This window comes from Doryrhamphus excisus, linkage group LG9, assembly GCF_037039965.1.
Source record: "Doryrhamphus excisus strain RoL-2023G ecotype Guam linkage group LG9, RoL_Dexc_Guam_v1.1, whole genome shotgun sequence".
In the NCBI taxonomy this organism is placed as follows: Eukaryota; Metazoa; Chordata; class Actinopteri; order Syngnathiformes; family Syngnathidae; genus Doryrhamphus; species Doryrhamphus excisus.
The window spans coordinates 21,322,795-21,339,405 of record NC_136365.1 but is presented as its reverse complement, the minus strand read 5'-3'; the positions used below and the strand labels follow the sequence as shown (position 1 = coordinate 21,339,405).

The 16,611-nt window shown below is 45.3% G+C and overlaps 3 protein-coding genes across 6 annotated transcripts; 2 read left to right on the top strand and 1 right to left on the bottom strand.

Moving 5' to 3' along the window:
- Nucleotides 1-396: 396 nt before the first annotated feature.
- LOC131132162 (homeobox protein Meis1) lies at nt 397-5,629 on the bottom strand. Of its 4 annotated transcripts, none has more exons than XM_058077542.2 (11): nt 5,252-5,629; nt 4,534-4,700; nt 3,519-3,660; nt 3,369-3,416; nt 3,256-3,306; nt 2,875-2,970; nt 2,376-2,457; nt 2,181-2,299; nt 2,010-2,086; nt 1,740-1,798; nt 397-1,200 (listed from the first exon to the last, which is right to left on the bottom strand). In XM_058077542.2, the coding sequence occupies exons 1-11, from the start codon at nt 5,306-5,308 to the stop codon at nt 1,154-1,156; spliced, it is 945 nt and encodes a 314-aa protein (XP_057933525.2). In that variant the 5' UTR covers nt 5,309-5,629; the 3' UTR covers nt 397-1,153. The 4 variants fall into 4 exon arrangements, with proteins under 4 accessions (XP_057933525.2, XP_057933533.2, XP_057933541.2 ...); XM_058077550.2 differs by having other exon boundaries at nt 3,369-3,413; XM_058077558.2 differs by having other exon boundaries at nt 5,297-5,629.
- An 865-nt stretch (nt 5,630-6,494) lies between these two features.
- On the top strand, nt 6,495-11,121 carry LOC131129790 (sprouty-related, EVH1 domain-containing protein 2). Its single transcript, XM_058073665.2, has 6 exons — nt 6,495-6,841; nt 9,100-9,274; nt 9,344-9,512; nt 9,584-9,648; nt 9,754-9,909; nt 9,976-11,121. Exons 1-6 carry the CDS (start codon nt 6,816-6,818, stop codon nt 10,642-10,644), a joined length of 1,260 nt encoding a protein of 419 aa, XP_057929648.2. The 5' UTR covers nt 6,495-6,815; the 3' UTR covers nt 10,645-11,121.
- Nucleotides 11,122-12,854: 1,733 nt separating this feature from the next.
- On the top strand, nt 12,855-15,778 carry LOC131127645 (ras-related protein Rab-1A-like). The gene is made up of 6 exons (XM_058069732.2): nt 12,855-13,035; nt 13,632-13,704; nt 13,779-13,874; nt 13,961-14,056; nt 14,690-14,821; nt 14,926-15,778. Exons 1-6 carry the CDS (start codon nt 13,022-13,024, stop codon nt 15,121-15,123), a joined length of 609 nt encoding a protein of 202 aa, XP_057925715.1. The 5' UTR covers nt 12,855-13,021; the 3' UTR covers nt 15,124-15,778.
- The last annotated feature ends 833 nt before the right edge of the window (nt 15,779-16,611 follow it).

Below are 16,611 nucleotides of genomic sequence, written 5' to 3'. Positions count from 1 at the left end.
TGGAATGTTGGAAGATACTATCAAGTCACTGTTAGACGTCATGAAGCTATACTGAGCATCTAATCAACATTTTTCCGTAATATTAGGTGCCTTAGTATTCAATATTTGTGTCCATTAAAAGTTGCTTCACTCAGTACTTTCCTTTTTCATCCACCAGGGGGCATTGTGGGCTCAGAATGAACTCCCACCAGCCGAGAGAACGTAAACAAACATCAGAGTAAATCATTCCAAAGTCTCTTGGCGCTTTCCTGTCATCTTTATCGTATGTTTTTTTACAGCTTCAACTTTTTATGTTTAGTGACTTTTTAAAAAAAATTCGTGTCCCGCCCCCCCCCAGGAGGTGCCTGTCAGTCATTGCTCAGGAACACACTGAGTACAAAGTTTGTTTTGGCATGTTTTTAAAAATCTACTTTGACTCAAGCATTAAAGTCATCATCACACCCCCCATCAATCACTATGGCTGGGGTCAGGGGGGGGGGTCATATTTAAAGATGATTTAAAGCGGAACAAATAAAGGAGGTCTGGGTTTTAAGTCAAATAAAGACATTAAAAAAGAGATCTTGATTTAAGTGGACTAAATAGGTTTTGGTTCATCCATCCATTTTCCTCCCTTATCCGGGTCCAGGTCTTGGGGGGAGCAGTCTCAGTAGGGAAGCCCAGACTTCCCGGTCCCCAGCCACTAATTCCAGTTCGACCAGGACCAAGTACGCGGGGTCCACAAAGACACATTTAGAATAGACTTTTCCTGGGGGAGAAAATCGGAGTACCCAGAGAAAACCCACGCATGCACGGGGAGAACATGCAAACTCCACACAGAGATGCCCGAGAGTGGAATCGAACTCGGGTCTCCTAGCTGCGTGGCCTGCACGCTAAAGACATCTCAGTGTTAGTACTAGCGAACATTACTGCGGGTCACAGGTCATAGGTGTTGTTTATTTGTCTCTTTATTTGGAGGAGGGCTCCGTGTCACGTGACCTCGTATCCTCCATGTTTGTAGTCCAGATGTGCTCTCCATTGAGTGGACAACAACACAATGAAAACGATGACTTTTCCATTGAGGGATTGAGTTCAGATCTGCTCTCTTCTAATTGGCCAATCAGCAGGAAGTCGGGGGGCGGGGCAGATGGGGTCCTCAGACTGCTGGAAGGTTTTGTCACATGAAATTCCACTGGGCCTCCATCGCCACGGCGGCACCCACCACTGCTCCACACAAACACACACACACACACACACACACACACACACACACAGTTGTCAATGTTAAGTCCTTAATGATAATGATAACTTTTAACTAATATTTTTACTTTTTTTATATCTTTTTAGTCCTATTTTATGATTTTAGTCTTTAGCTTTTAACTCCAGTGTTTCCTCAGGGGGGGGTCCTCCACACTGGGGGCTGTGTCGGGTCTGCTGAGGGGGTGCTGTCCTTGGATCCCTTCGACCCGGTCGGCTGGGAGTTCCTCCATTTGATGTGGGGGTCCGCCCGTCTGTCGGAGTCAGGGGGACCCGGGTGCTGGTCCCCCGATGGTACGGCCTACGGCTCCTCCCAGTGTGGACGGGCCCCAAAGGTGGCGTTTCCATTTGTGTGGGTGGGTGTGTGTGTGGGTGGGTGTCTTGTATGGAGTGTGGGAGGGAGGGGCTTTTTTGGTAATTGTTTTCTTTTTAATTGTGGTAATTGTTTTGTTTAAAAGTGCTCTACAAATAAAGTTGATTTGATTTGATAACAATCAATAACTCACCAGCGGTGTTGGACTGATCAATCATTGGCTGAACAATCCGTCGCCTGGCGTTGATAAACCTTCATCAATAATAACAAAGCATGAAAAACCACAGGAAAAAAACAATAATAATAATTAATAAAAAATAAAAATAAAAATAAAAATAAAAATAAAAATAAAAATAAAAATAAAAATAAAAATAAAAATAAAAATAAAAATAAAAATAAAAATAAAAATAAAAATAAAAATAAAAATAAAAATAAAAATAAAAATAATAAACTTGCTCCTCACCAGTTGTTGACCTGCAGGACGCTGAGGTGTGTGTCATGTGACAGCCGCCTCTTCTGCTCCTCTGAAGGATACGGATGCTGACAACATCGTATGTGTGTGCGTGTGATGAGTGTGTATTTCACTCGCAGGATGTCGGCGTGATGCTGCGTAACGTGACAGGTGGTGACTCACCGCCAGGTGCTGGAAGAGCCACGCCCTCAGGGTGTTGGTGGCCGCCTTGGGGAAGATGCCCCGCTTCTTGTTGTGTTGCTGCTCTTTGCCCACGTCGCCGCTGATGTCCACGCCGTTTCCTTGGCGACACGGGACAGGACCGCTTTGGCGTCCTCCATTGTTCATAATGTAAGCATTACTGGCGGATGATCTCACCTGCTTCACTGCTGTTGTCGTCACTGTGACATGTGGGCGGTCCTAAAGAGGCCCCGCCCTCGTCATCTCTGCTCCATGAAACCTATGTGTGTGCGGGTACATCAAATATTTAGCAAAGTGCAAGAATCAACTTAGTGCGTGATGTAGCAGTGTGCACTGAAAAAAATGATTTTTAAATTTCAAAATTACTGTAATTTGTTACACCTAAATGTATTAGTTTTTCTCAAATTAAATTTATGATGTGGTTGAAACCATACATTTTGATTTACTGGAAATACATTTTTCACTTTAAGACAAAGAAAGAAACTGCATTCATACAAAGTAAAAATAAAATAAAATAAAATAAAATAAAATAAAATAAAATAAAATAAAATAAAATAAAATAAAATAAAATAAACAATGTTTATCCTTTGTTACAACTTAATTTACTTATATTCTTTTACACTTTATTTATATATATATATATATATATATATAGTGCTAAAGAGGACGTGGTCACCTGATAAGGATGGTTACATGACAGGCTGACAGAGGGCAGCTTTCCTTTCAGGCAGCTGACGTAGCGGCCGCAGAAGTTGTCACACAGATCGTGGACCTGACGCGGGACACCACACACAAGGGTGAATTATTTGTGCATTGGTATTTTGGTATTGATCTGATTGGCAGCATGCATTGTGATGATTGAAAAGAAATGACAGCAGACAGGAGCAGCGGCGGAATGGCTTGTAGGACTGATGCCATTAGGCCTTGAGCTGTCTTTAAAGTGGATTTCAAGTGGATTTAAAGTGGATTTAAAGTGGGATAAGAGAGGGATGATCTCCATCATCATCAGGTTGGATTAAGGAACAGGCTGTTGACATGAATAAGACGCTCCTCTCACCTTCTCCAGCTCCAGCAGGTGGAAGCGGAGCACTCGGATGGCCTGGATCATCTGCAAGGAACGTGCACAGCATGACATGCGTGCTCCCACCCAGGAGATGATAATAAACTCACCAGGTGATCCAGCTCGGAATTACATAACAACTTCTCGGACGTCACCTGCTAGCACAGCAAAGACAATTATGACCGTTGCCTTGACGACCATCTGACATGACATCACCACAGACAGACAGGTAGTTGACAGAAGAGTGATTCGGGCTTCACCTGTTCAGCAAAGACGCTGATGTCTTCGTTGAAGGAGCGTGACGTGCAGACGTCTCCCGTGGCCACGCCCCACTGGCGAGGCGTGCACATGGCCAATTCGCACTTTCCAAAAAGCACAGCGAGCAGCGGGAACAGAGGATGTCTGCCAGGGTGACAACCACAACTTGGAATTGCAGAAAGTCGTAATATACGTACAACAATATAACAACATTCACTGTGTCATCTTGCAAATGACAATAAACTCATCGCACAGCGACTTAACAATCAAATGGTATACCGGCAAAATATACAAACATGTACCAATAAGTTTAAAATGAAAACAAAAAATTTAGATGAGGCATTGTCGTCTTTGGAACACAAGCCAACGAACCGGAACCGGTAAATCACGGTTGATGCACTACACGGCCATACAACTTCCTGTCAAAAAAATTTGCTTAAAGCCGTGGCAGTGCCTAGAACAGGAGTGGGTAACAGGAATGGAACAGGGGTGGGCAGCCAATCACAGGGCACATACGTATAGACAAACAACCATTCACACTCACATTCATACCTATGGACAATTTGGAGCGGCTAATTAACCTAGCATGTTTTTGGAATGTGGGAGGAAACCGGAGTACCCGGAGAAAACCCACGCATGCACGGGGATAACATGTAAACTCCACACAAAGATGCCCGAGGGTGGAATTGAACTCGGGTCTCCTAGCAGTGAGGTCTGCGTGCTAACCACAAGACCGCCGTGCAGCCGCATATCAAAATATGTAATTTAATTTTACTGTTTTGTTGTTTTGTTTGTATGTTAAAAGTTGAAATACTTAGAAAGCAACTGGCGGGCCGGATTCAAACGCTTGGTGGGCCGCATGTGGCCCCCGGGCCGTAGTTTGCCCACCCCTGCCCTATTCCATTTTTGACACCGCTATAGTGTAAACACTAATGATTCTGATTCTTCGTGCTTTGTCGTCATGACGATTGATGTCAAAAATGATATAAAAGCGTTGTTGTTGTTTGGCGCGTTTACCCGTAGATGGCGTCCCGGTCTCTCCTTGTGGCCTCTCCAGCGTCACTGTGGTACTGGTACGATCCGCCCGGGTACACAGCGTGCAGGTGACGGGGCTGTTGGAGGTGGTGGGGGGTTCTCAGGTCTTCATACACGCCCTCCAGGCCGTAGTGGACCAGTTCTTCATACTGGAACAACAACAAGAGCATTCATACAAGTCGTAGTCTTATATAATCCATGAAGTTTTAACGAGAATGTTTTTCCGTTTCCATGGCGACGCATTAAGCGTATTCTGCATGGGACAAACCAAAAAATCATTTTTTTTTCATTTATTCTACCATCTTTATTTATTATTTATTCCACCGGCTTTAACATGTTTTCAATTTAATTTAATGTTTTTATTAAATTAAATGTATTCTTTTATTAAATAAAATAAATTAAATTAAATAAAAATATTTTATTTAAATTATTTAATTTAAATATGTTAAATTAAATAATTTATTAAATTATTATGTATTCAACCAGCTTTAACATGTTTTCAATTTAATTTAATTAAAACATTAATTTGAATTGAAAACAATAATAAATAAAGATGATAGAATAAATTAATGTTTTAATTAAATTAAATTGAAAACATGTTAAAGCCGGTAGAATAAATAATAAATAAAGATGGTAAATAAATGAAAAAATATTATTTTTGACTTTCTAGCTAAGACAAGCTGCAGAGTGTAAGACGTACATTTTGAGTAGATGATAGCCGTTTGGAAGAGATGTTTCCACCCACCCTTTGTGCCATCACGATACGTGTATCCAGACGTCCAAGTTACCTCCAAGTCACGATAAAGATGATGGTTTGCTTCCAAGGGTGAAGGAAGGAGACCCTCTGTGTGTGGTGGTGCATTCGGAGACCGTCCTCCGGGTGTGGTGGGCGGAGCAGTAGGAAGAGTCCTGTAGTTTGCAGGAGGGGGTGGGGCTTGGTGTCTACGTCCAATGATGAATTTTGTGATAAAGAAATGAGAAGAAATATAAAGAAACAATGTCACCTTTTGGCAAAATTACATATATACAGTACATGTAAACAGTGGTGTGAAAAGTGTTTGACCCCTTCAGATTTTTTATTTTTTGCGTGGGGTCTTAATTTTAATTTTAATTTAATTTATTTTTTGTTTTTTTTGGCGTGGGTAATCATTTTGTTTGGCCTGGGAAGGTTCACCACTGTTCCATGTTTTTGCCATTTGTGGATAATGACTCTCACTATGGTCAGCTGGAGTCCCAAAGCTTTACAAATGGCTTTCTAACCTTTTCCACGCTCATAAATATCAATTAAGCTCAGTTAACATAACATAACATAACATAACATAACATAACATAACATAACATAACGTAATGTAATGTAATATAATATACATTTGCGAGCAATGTGACAAAACAATGATTATTATTGCTTCAAGACTACGGCAGAGCACTTGCACCACCTGGTGGCTTCAACGTGTCAGTTCAATTCGGAGAGCAGGTTACCTTGGTAACGTTTGTGGACCATTTTGCACGAGACAACAGCGCCTCACAATCTCTGCCCTTATTTTAACCGGTAAAAGTTTTCTCACTGCGAGCCAGTGACGTCACATCAGTAAGAAATTAGCAAAATGGAGGGCTTGCAGTCACATCACACGGCCGCCAGATGTCACTGTTGCTAGGGTTATTGTCATTCGTGATTGAACGAGCCTTCATTCTTGTCACTTAATATAAATTAAATATAACAAGTTTACTTTTTGCTGAACTTTGTTGTTGTTTACTAATGTTATTTCCTGATTGTTTTTGTATTTTAAGTCGCCAATAAAATCACAAATAAATGCATGATTTTACGATGCTATCATTTCAATTATACAACAGTGCTTATGATTTTAGACAGTTATTATTATCATCATTATTGTTGTTATTATTATATGGTAATAACACGTCACTCTGCGGGCCTTCGGTGTGACGTCACCACCACCCCCACCTCCCTGTCTGCGCTCTCGATCCAACATGGAGTGAGGAGAAGATGGGGCTCGTCAGGGGCCGTCCACGCCGACACCCGAGCACCATCCCCGGTCACTGCCGTCCGGGACGAGGAGGACGAAGCGGGTTTGCGATGCGCCGGTTGGATTGAGGCGGAAGGAGGAGGAAGAAGGAGTCGGCATCCTCAAAGCGGAGCGCGAGACGACCGGAAGACGCCCGAGAGCCGCACGCGCTGCTGCGGAGGCCCGCCAAACATGGAGACACTGGCGGGAAATCATTGTCACAGCACGTGAACGTGGACAAACATGAACGAGGACGCGCGCCCAGATGAGTGAGTATCGCGCACGAGCACATCTTTGTCATGGCATGCGTGTGCACGTGATGATGATGATGGAGGTCAGTGAGGACCTGTTGACCTTTGAACTCGGGTGACTGGTCATGACACGTCAGGCTGCTGGTTCCACCACACATGGCGTCGCTGCTCTGCAGATTCTTAAGGAACGTTCTAGAAGACAAAATGTGTCATTGATTGGCATCGAAAGCGGAAAAGGCGGGGCTTAGATTGACCCTCAACAATGTGATCAACATGTAGTCACATGACATGCCCCGACGCCCCGACAAACGATGAGCACGCATGCGGGCATGTCAGCCAGGACGAGAAGAAGAGGTCAAAGTTTCTTATCCAATCACAAGCAGCTAGTAGGCGGTTGCCATGGCAATGCTTCCGTTGGCACGAGGCAGGATGCAGCTGAGGGAGATGTTAGCTTGTTAGCTTGTGTACAAATACGTGTCAAGTCATTGGGGGGGGCCAACTTCACGTGAGGAGCGTGCTCACTCCCGCCGCGGTGCCTTCAGGGCCCGCTGGGAACAACCGTTAGGATGCAGAGCTCTTAAATGAGGTCAGAGGTCAGGAGAAGCAGCTTGCTTTATGATGGGATAACGTGCTTCCACACGTTCCGATATTTGGTTAACTTCCTGTTTTGGTAACGCAAACTTTAGTACATCAATACTTAACACGTATGTACTAAGTACGCCGAGTATTAACAAAGGTACTACTGGTGTTAGCGCTAGTCCTACTAGCATTAGCAGTGGTCAGGTACTAGTACTACTATTACCGTTTACTGCTAGCATTGCTTTCTAATGCAACAGTGTGTGTACATGTGTGTGTACGTGTGTGTGTGTGTGTGTGTGCTTCACTGCACGCTGCCGGAAAATGCAGCGATGACTCATGCAACACACACACACACCGTCACACACACACACACACCATCTGTTTGAATGGCAGGCTGAATCACACACAGCAGTGTTTGTGTGTATGTGCATGTTTCTCTACTAAAGTGTGTGTGTCCTAAAGACGGACATTAAAGGATGAATCAGGAAAAATATGGGATGACTTGTGATCACCAACCAGTGACACGAGGGAGTAAAAAGAATGTGACGATATTGATAAAGAAAACTGCACAGTGGAAAAGTGGTTACTGCACTTGCCTCACAGTGAGAAAACCCAGGTTCAATTCCCTCGGCCATCTCTGTGTGGCGGTTGCATGTTCTCCCTGTGCATGCATGGGTTTCCTCCCACATTCCAAAAACATGCTAGGGAGTAAAAAGAATGTGACGATATTAATAAAGACAACTAAAGAAAAGTGGTTAGCATGCAGGTCTCACAGCGAGGAGACCCATGTTCAATTCCCTCGCCCATTTCTGTGTGGATGTTGCATGTTTTCTCCGGGTACTCCGGTTTCCTCCCACTTTCCAAAAACACGCTAGGAAGTAAAAAGAATGTCACAATATTAATAAAGAAAACTGCACAGTGAAGTAGTGGTTAGTGCACAGGCCTCACACAGAGTAGACCCGGGTTCGATTCCCTCAACCATCTCTGTGTGGATGTTGCATGTTTTCTCCGGGTACTCCGGTTTCCTCCCACATTCCAAAAACATGCTAGGGAGTAAAAAGAATGTGACGGAGTGGTTAGTGTGCAGGCCTCACAGCAAGGAGACCCGGGTTCAATTCCCCTGGCCATCTCTGTGTGGATGTTGCATGTTTTCTCCGGGTACTCCGGTTTCCTCCCACATTCCAAAAACATGCTAGGGAGTAAAAAGAATGTGACGGAGTGGTTAGTGTGCAGGCCTCACAGCAAGGAGACCCGGGTTCAATTCCCCTGGCCATCTCTGTGTGGATGTTGCATGTTTTCTCCGGGTACTCCGGTTTCCTCCCACTTTCCAAAAACATGCTAGGGAGTAAAAAGAATGTGACGATATTGCAGTGGGGGAGTGGTTAGCGTGCAGGCCTCACAGCAAGGAGACCCAGGTTCAATTCCCTCGGCCATCTCTGTGTGGATGTTGCATGTTTTTTCCGGGTACTCCGGTTTCCTCCCACATTCCAAAAACATGCTAGGTTAATTGTGAGTGGGAAGACAGCTGGGATAGGCTCCAGCACCCCCGTGACCTTTGCGAGTATAAGCAGTAGAAAATGAATGAATGAATTAGCATTAGCATTAGCATTAGCATTGTGTTGTCGTATGACTGACGAGTCGAGCGTGAAGTCCCGATCCGGCGTGATCCAAGACCCGGACTGTTGGGGTGTTTTCAGTGACAGCTACATCGTACGCGTCAAAGCGGTGGTGATGACGAGAGACGACTCCAGCGGCGGCTGGTTGGCACAAGATGGCGGCCTGAGCCGAGTGGGCGTGTGCAGGATCGTGCCGGCCGGCCTGCTCGGACGCAACACCTTCCTCATCCACGGAGAACGACTCCGAGACAAACAGGTGACTTTGATCTCATGGCGGTCTTCCGAGTCAACACCTTTCCGTCTGACCGTCTTCCCGTCCGTTCAGGTGATTCTGGAATGTTTCTTGAAGAAGGATCTGGTCTACACTAAAGCCACGCCCACTTTCCATCACTGGAAGGTGGACAACAGGAAGTGTGGTCTGACATTCCAGAGTCCGGCTGATGCTCGAGCCTTTGATCGTGGCGTGAGGAAGGCCCTGGAGGACCTGACCGAAGGTAGGAAGTTTGAGGATGCGTTCAAGTGTAACGTAAACGGCCGCTGAAATGCCGCCATTTTTGGTCTCCAGGGTCGACCACTTCGTCGTCGACGCTGCAGAACGAGGCCGAGCTTGGCGATGACGACGTGTTCACGGTGAGTTTTTCGTCTGGAGGAGGTCTTCGGAGGATGCCGCCCAGACTATAGACACTAAAAACCGTTCAGGTCCTCGTGATGGTTCTGGTCTGGTTCCTCCCGTAGACCGCCACTGACAGTTCGTCCAACTCATCTCAGCGGCGGGAACCCGTCATGCACACGCTGGCGCCGCTCACCTTCTGCGAGCACCGCCGTCACCACTGCATCCTGGGACATTTGTACGAGCAACACCGACCTTCCGACCACTACTTCCTGGACCAGGTGAGCGAAGGAGGAGGAGCCAAGCATGTGTCCACGCCCTTTTTTCACTCACTGTGATCTCCGCAGGCGGTGCACATGTTCCCTCGCCACGTCAGCTTCCAGTTCGAGGAGGAGATCGTACGCATCAACCCTCGAGAGCGAGCCTGGCTCACCGGCTACGAGGATTACCGTCACGACTCCGCCGCACGAGATAAACTCTTGCTGTCCGGCACGCCGGACGCTTATATGCACTTCGCCAAGAGCGAGGCGCCCAAACGCGACTACAGCTACCCGTATCCGTTGGCGTGTGACGTGCAGCGAGGCTGCGGCGGCAAAACCGCCTGTCTCGACCACAGCGCACTGAGTCGGGCGGTGACGGTGCAGCCTCAGGCCAAGCGGCGAAAGGACGGCGAGCGTCTGCGTTGCGTCTACTGTCAGGACATGTTCCACCACGAGGACAATGGGCGGGGCCGTTGCCAGGAGGCGCCCGACCCCATCCATGTCTGCATCCGGCGGGTCAGCTTCATGTGGTGCGCCGACAGCCTGCTGTACCACTGCATGTCCGACCCCGAGGGCGACTACTCCGACCCGTGCTCCTGCGACACCAGCGACGAGCGCTTCTGCCTGCGCTGGAGCGCCCTGGTGGCGCTGTCGCTGCTGGCGCCGTGCATGTGCTGCTACGCGCCGCTCACCGCCTGCCACCGCTGCGGCGTGGCTTGTCGCTGTTGCGGCGGCAGACACAAAGCCGCCGGCTGAGGCGGGTCACGCCCACACAGCCACCCACCCCGCCCCTCCGCCGCTGTGATTTTAAGTGTTGTGTCTTGTTGTCTTTGTCGCGTTGTTCGAGTCCCACGATGATGGCGGTTGTTCTTCTTTGTTGTTTGTCTTTTAGGCTTCAGCGGAAGTCCTGTTTGATGCTCTTAGAGGGAACAAACGTGTTATTTTTATAAGTCAAGCGGGCTGTTAGCCTAGCTTAGCATAACACTAACCCAAAATACAACATCGTTCTGCTCCGCTGAGCAGGCGGGAAATACTTTGCCTGGTTGCCATGGTAACAACTTGTGTCACTTCATTGCTGCGCCCTTAAAGCTTAGCCTAGTCGCCAATCACAGTTAAGCAGACACTGTTGTCGCCCTCTGCTGGTCATTCCGGAGAATGCACCGGTAGGGAATACACTGGAGGAGGGAGGTCGCGTGAGGTCATCGCCATGGCAACGTCATCATCATCATCATCGTCTAAAACGCAAACGTGATGCGTTCAAACGCTATGTGACATTTGCAGTAAATGATAATAATAAATAATAATAATAATATAAAATAATATATATTATATATAATATATAAAATAATAAAATAAATAGTGATAATAATAAATAATAATAATATAAAATAATATATATATAATAATAATATATAAAATAATAAAATAAATAATGATAATAATAAAATATGTTTTAAGGTAATTCCGCTAGCATTCCACATGGAGGAGATTCCCACGTTTATTTTTGTAGCGGTGGCGAGGAAAAGTCTGATGTGCGTCCGCGTTGCTGTGGAAGAAAGTGCCTGAAGCTCATCACGTGCATCGTCATTCTTGTGTGTATATATATATCAATATATATATATATATCGATATATATATACACATACATGACATTTTTCACAACACTTTCGCCACACACACATACACAACAATGTACATATATACAGTAAATGAATGAATGAATGGACAAAGTGTACATTTTCGGTTCTATTTTTTTATGGTGTCTATAATAATGGATGTAAATGTCTAACTACTGTGTGTTTGTGTTTGTGTGTGTGTGTGTGTGTGTGTGTGTTGGAGACAATCATATGTTGGTTTTTACCAAAAGATCTTGCAAACGTCTTGTGTGAGAAAGTGTTTCATCATCTCAACATGACAAAATAAAGGTGGAAAAAAAGACTCATTTCAAGGACGATCTATTTGAAGTTAGGATTGGATCTATTTATATTTACTGTTTGAACGACCATGAACGACTAAGCGCTAACACAAACACGCGACTTTTAGTGTTATTAGGATTTTCTGAGATAAGAATAGCCGATAAATACGATATATGATATGGAACCCACCGCCACGCAAAACCCTGCAGAGACGGAATCACAGAAGATCCCATTCGGCAGCATCTGCAGTCCCTGCTGTGCGACCTTTGCCCTCCAAAAGCATGTCATTGATCACAATAGCCCTGAAGAGGACACCCGGTGACCCCTTACGGCTGCTCATTCCGCCATCTTTGTGCTAATATCTCCCCTCCATGTTCTCGTGTCCATCCAGACACAGAAGCCTCCACATCTTTGCAGATGGCCTTCAAGGTTTCAGATGGTTTCAAGTCAAGAACAAAACGTGCCTCCTCCATGGGGCGTGGCTCCCATCCATTGGAGAATAGTGACTTTCTTCCATCATTGGAGTCCTTTCTTTTCGATTTCTATTTAAAAATTCATTTAAAACGAAGCTGTTAAGCGCACATACAGTACAGCAGTAACCGTAGTCATGGTAACAACGGTGACAACACGTTCCTCTCACAAGCCAGCAACAACTTCCTGTTTTGACATTCCTATTAAATGTAAATAGTGACAAACTTTGCAACTGTCATTTCGTCAAAGATGAAATAAAACAACTGTCTCCACACCTTACACAACAATTCTTTCAGAATAAAATACTGTTATTTGTTTTAAAATGTAAATCCAATATATTTTCACGTTTGAAAACAATAATTACAAGACAGATTAAAGTTTTTTTGTCATAATAAATGTCTATTCTTTCCATTTTCAGGGAATAATATATAGACGGGAAAACAAAAAGACGTGAAATACTTAAATATTAATACGATAAGAGGTTTTATGGCTTGTTTGTCACGGTAAAAGCCAAACAACGGAGTGAAACTACATTACCCATAATGTCTTGCTCTGGTATTTCCGGGTAGGTAGCCCTGACAGCCATATTTGATTCGATTAGCCGTCCTGGCGGAGACAACCAGTTCAGGCAGTTCTTCACTAAAAAAGACGCCCGTTGTCTTTTGTTCGAGGGAAACTTTGCGGTTAATCTGTTACGAAATCACACTACATCCACAGTGACAAGTGACCTTCAGCTGTAGTCAAAGATGAATCCAGAATAGTAAGTGTTTGTCTTTCATGTTGATGATTACGACCGAGCTGTCAGGCTAGCTGTGAAGCTAAGCTAATGTTAGCTGTGTACAAAATGAACGTCAGCTGCTTTGTCTTCAAGTTAGCCCACAAAGTGATGCACTGACATTAATATTTTTTAACCACATTCTGTGGGGATCGCTGACATTTTGTGATTTACAGCAAGCTAGCTACACGGTTTTATGTTTATGTGTCGTCATCGGTGCTAAGTTAGCTGACTTGTTTGGAAGCGAGCTGGCTAGCACAGCTAGCTAGCCGGCTAACTGACGGCTAAGGCGACTCCTGTGGAAGTACACTAAGTTGCTTTTATAATCTGTCTTGTCAACACAAAATTCGTCGACGTGGAAGTCATTTCAAAGGTGGTGACAACTTGGGTGGAAGTCTGGGCTCGTTAACGCAAAGTTGCTACATCTTGTTTCGAGGTGAAGTGGAACAATCCTGCTGTTCATTCACATATTTTCACCTTCCACCGTCTTTAGTCCTCACTGACAACGTTATTTTGATGGCTGATGACGACATAATGTTAGTAAACAGCTGTGATTTGATGGAGACTTTCCTATTCCTTAGTGATTATTTATTCAAGCTGCTGCTGATTGGAGATTCCGGTGTTGGCAAGTCTTGTCTCCTACTTCGCTTTGCAGTAAGTTGCTCTAATGTAACTTTTACTTTGGACATTATCAGTGTTGCTTGATAAAACAGCCTCCTGTGTTGTAGGATGACACATACACAGAGAGCTATATCAGCACCATCGGTGTGGACTTCAAGATCAGGACCATCGAACTGGACGGGAAGACTATCAAACTGCAGATTGTAAGACGAAACATTCCAGGTTGAATTATTCTTGTTGTGTTGTTGTGTTGTGTAGTGATGTGTTGTGTTGTTGCGGGTTTGGACAGTGGGACACAGCCGGTCAGGAGCGTTTCCGCACCATCACGTCAAGCTACTACAGAGGAGCTCACGGCATCATCGTAGTTTACGATGTCACTGATGAGGTGAGTCCGACGTGCTGGTTGTCCTGTTATTAAGAATTATATCAGAAATACATATTCACTAGGAAGTGACGGAAGAAACGATGGAAGATGAGTCTAATCTTTCTTTTTGTATATACTGTATAATCCAATCCAATGTATTTATATAGCATATTTTATAAACAGAGTTTCCAAAGTGCTGCACAGACTAGTAAAATAAAAAGTAAAAATAAAATACAATAAAGGTACAAATTAAAATTAATCCAAAAACTAAAAGATCAAATAAGAAATAAAATAGTAAAATAAGTTATTATAATATTAAAAACAAGAAGCAAAGCAATAAAAGTATATAAAAAAAATGAAACCAATTAAAATAAAAGTAAAGAATTAAAAGACACAGGACCATACGACTCACTCTGAGTTAAAAGCCAGGGAATAAAAGTGGGTTTTAAGACAAGACTTAAAGGTTTCGATGTTGGAGGGCCAACCACAGAAAAGGCTCGGTCCCCCCTGGTCTTAAGTCTCGTCTTGGGCACCACAAGTTGGAAAAAAAAAAGAAAAAAAAAATCAGTCAAAACCATGAAAAATGGCGGCTATTGGCTGGGATTGGTTGAGTGAATAATAACTGGCTAATAAACTGCCAATCAAATCCCTCAGGAGTCATTCAACAACGTCAAACAGTGGCTGCAGGAGATCGACCGCTACGCCAGCGAGAACGTCAACAAGCTGCTTGTCGGCAACAAATTCGACCTGATCACCAAGAAAGTGGTGCACTACTCCACAGCGAAGGTGAGAGGACACAAGATGCTAACGTGCTACGCTACATGTCGCTTATTGGATACACGGCAGGATTTGTGGATTTGACACCGAAAACTGGTTTGCTTCCTTGTCAGGAGTTTGCAGACAGCTTGGGTATCCCTTTCCTGGAGACCAGCGCCAAGAGCGCCACCAACGTGGAGCAGGCATTCATGACCATGGCGGCCGAGATCAAGAAGAGGATGGGCCCGGGCGCCACGGCCGGCGCGGCCGAGAAGTCGAATGTGAAGATCCAGAGCAAGCCCGTCAACACCTCGTCAGGGGGCTGCTGCTGAGGACCCCAAACCCTCCACCCCGCCCTCCCTCGCCCACCCAGAACCAGCGAGCCCACGACCCGTCTCAACGTTAGCGAGCAACACAGGACAGACGCAGCCAAGAGGAGGAGGAGGAGGAGGAGGAGGAGAAGAGGAAGGGTTTGTGATCGTGTGTGCAGCTACAACAGCAGATTCCCACTTTTCCAAAGTCAGCAATAGGACGGTTCCTTCCAAAGTCTCGGAACCCGCCAGGCGTTCTTTGTTTCCTTGACAACCACGTGTCCACTTTTTAAATTACTGCATTCTTCTTCTTCACTCCTGTCCTCAATGCAGCACACGCTTGCAACGCGGCATCAAGCGCCACGCCCACTTCCTGTCTCAACGTCCACGCCGGCGACGCCCACATTATGTGCCCGTGCCTTTGCGGCGTCAGAGCCTCGCTCCGACGCCTTTGGCACTCTCGTGAGGGCGGTGCCGAGGTGGAGCCTCACTTTGTATGCTGGCTAGCTAACATTCCCGAGTGTAAATAAGTGCTAGCATGATGCTAACGAGCGCGTGCTGCATTGTGCTCATCTTTAAAGTGTATATATTTCTACATAACCTCATTTGTGGCTGCCGACATGACATTTTTGTGGCACGATGTCCATTAAATCATGAAGGAGATCTTTCATAACAACGTCTTTGACCTCTCTGACGAACGCAAACACGCACCCTCTCATTGCACTCTTAGCGCTATGATTTTCTGTTCATGAGCTGACCTTTTTATGCAAAAAAAGGTCACCTGTCCTTAATTTTAGTCTAGCATAAGTTGGTTACAACAATATATTCCGATATTCAAATTTGTATATTTAATAATGACTATCAATCAATAATGATTGATATAATTAATAATAATAATTAATAATCAGCTGATAACACTTAGCATGATAGTGTCTGCATATATAACCCTATGTAACCCTAAAAAAATGATACTGTGCTAACACGTAACATGATGGCACATTTTATAAGCTCACATGCTAATGCTAGCATGATACCACTAGCCACTGTTAATACTGTATTGTTGAGTTATACTTATACTATACTAAACAGTGAGCATGCAGCAATGAGCATGGTCGCACCTCACGCTCTCCACGCTCCCCCACGCTCTCGCACGCTCCCTCACGCTCCCACACGCTCCCTCACGCTCCTCACGCTCCCTCACGCTCTCTCACGCTCCCTCACGCTCCCTCACGCTCTCTCACGCTCTCTCACGCTCTCTCACGCTCTCGCACGCTCTCTCACGCTCCCTCACGCTCTCGCACGCTCCCTCACGCTCTCTCACGCTCCCTCACGCTCTCGCACGCTCCCTCACGCTCTCGCACGCTCTCGCACGCTCTCTCACGCTCCCTCACGCGCTCTCACGCTCCCTCACGCTCTCGCACGCTCCCTCACGCTCTCTCACGCTCCCTCACGCTCTCGCACGCTCACTCACGCTCCCTCACGCTCTCTCACGCTCCCTCACGCTCTCGC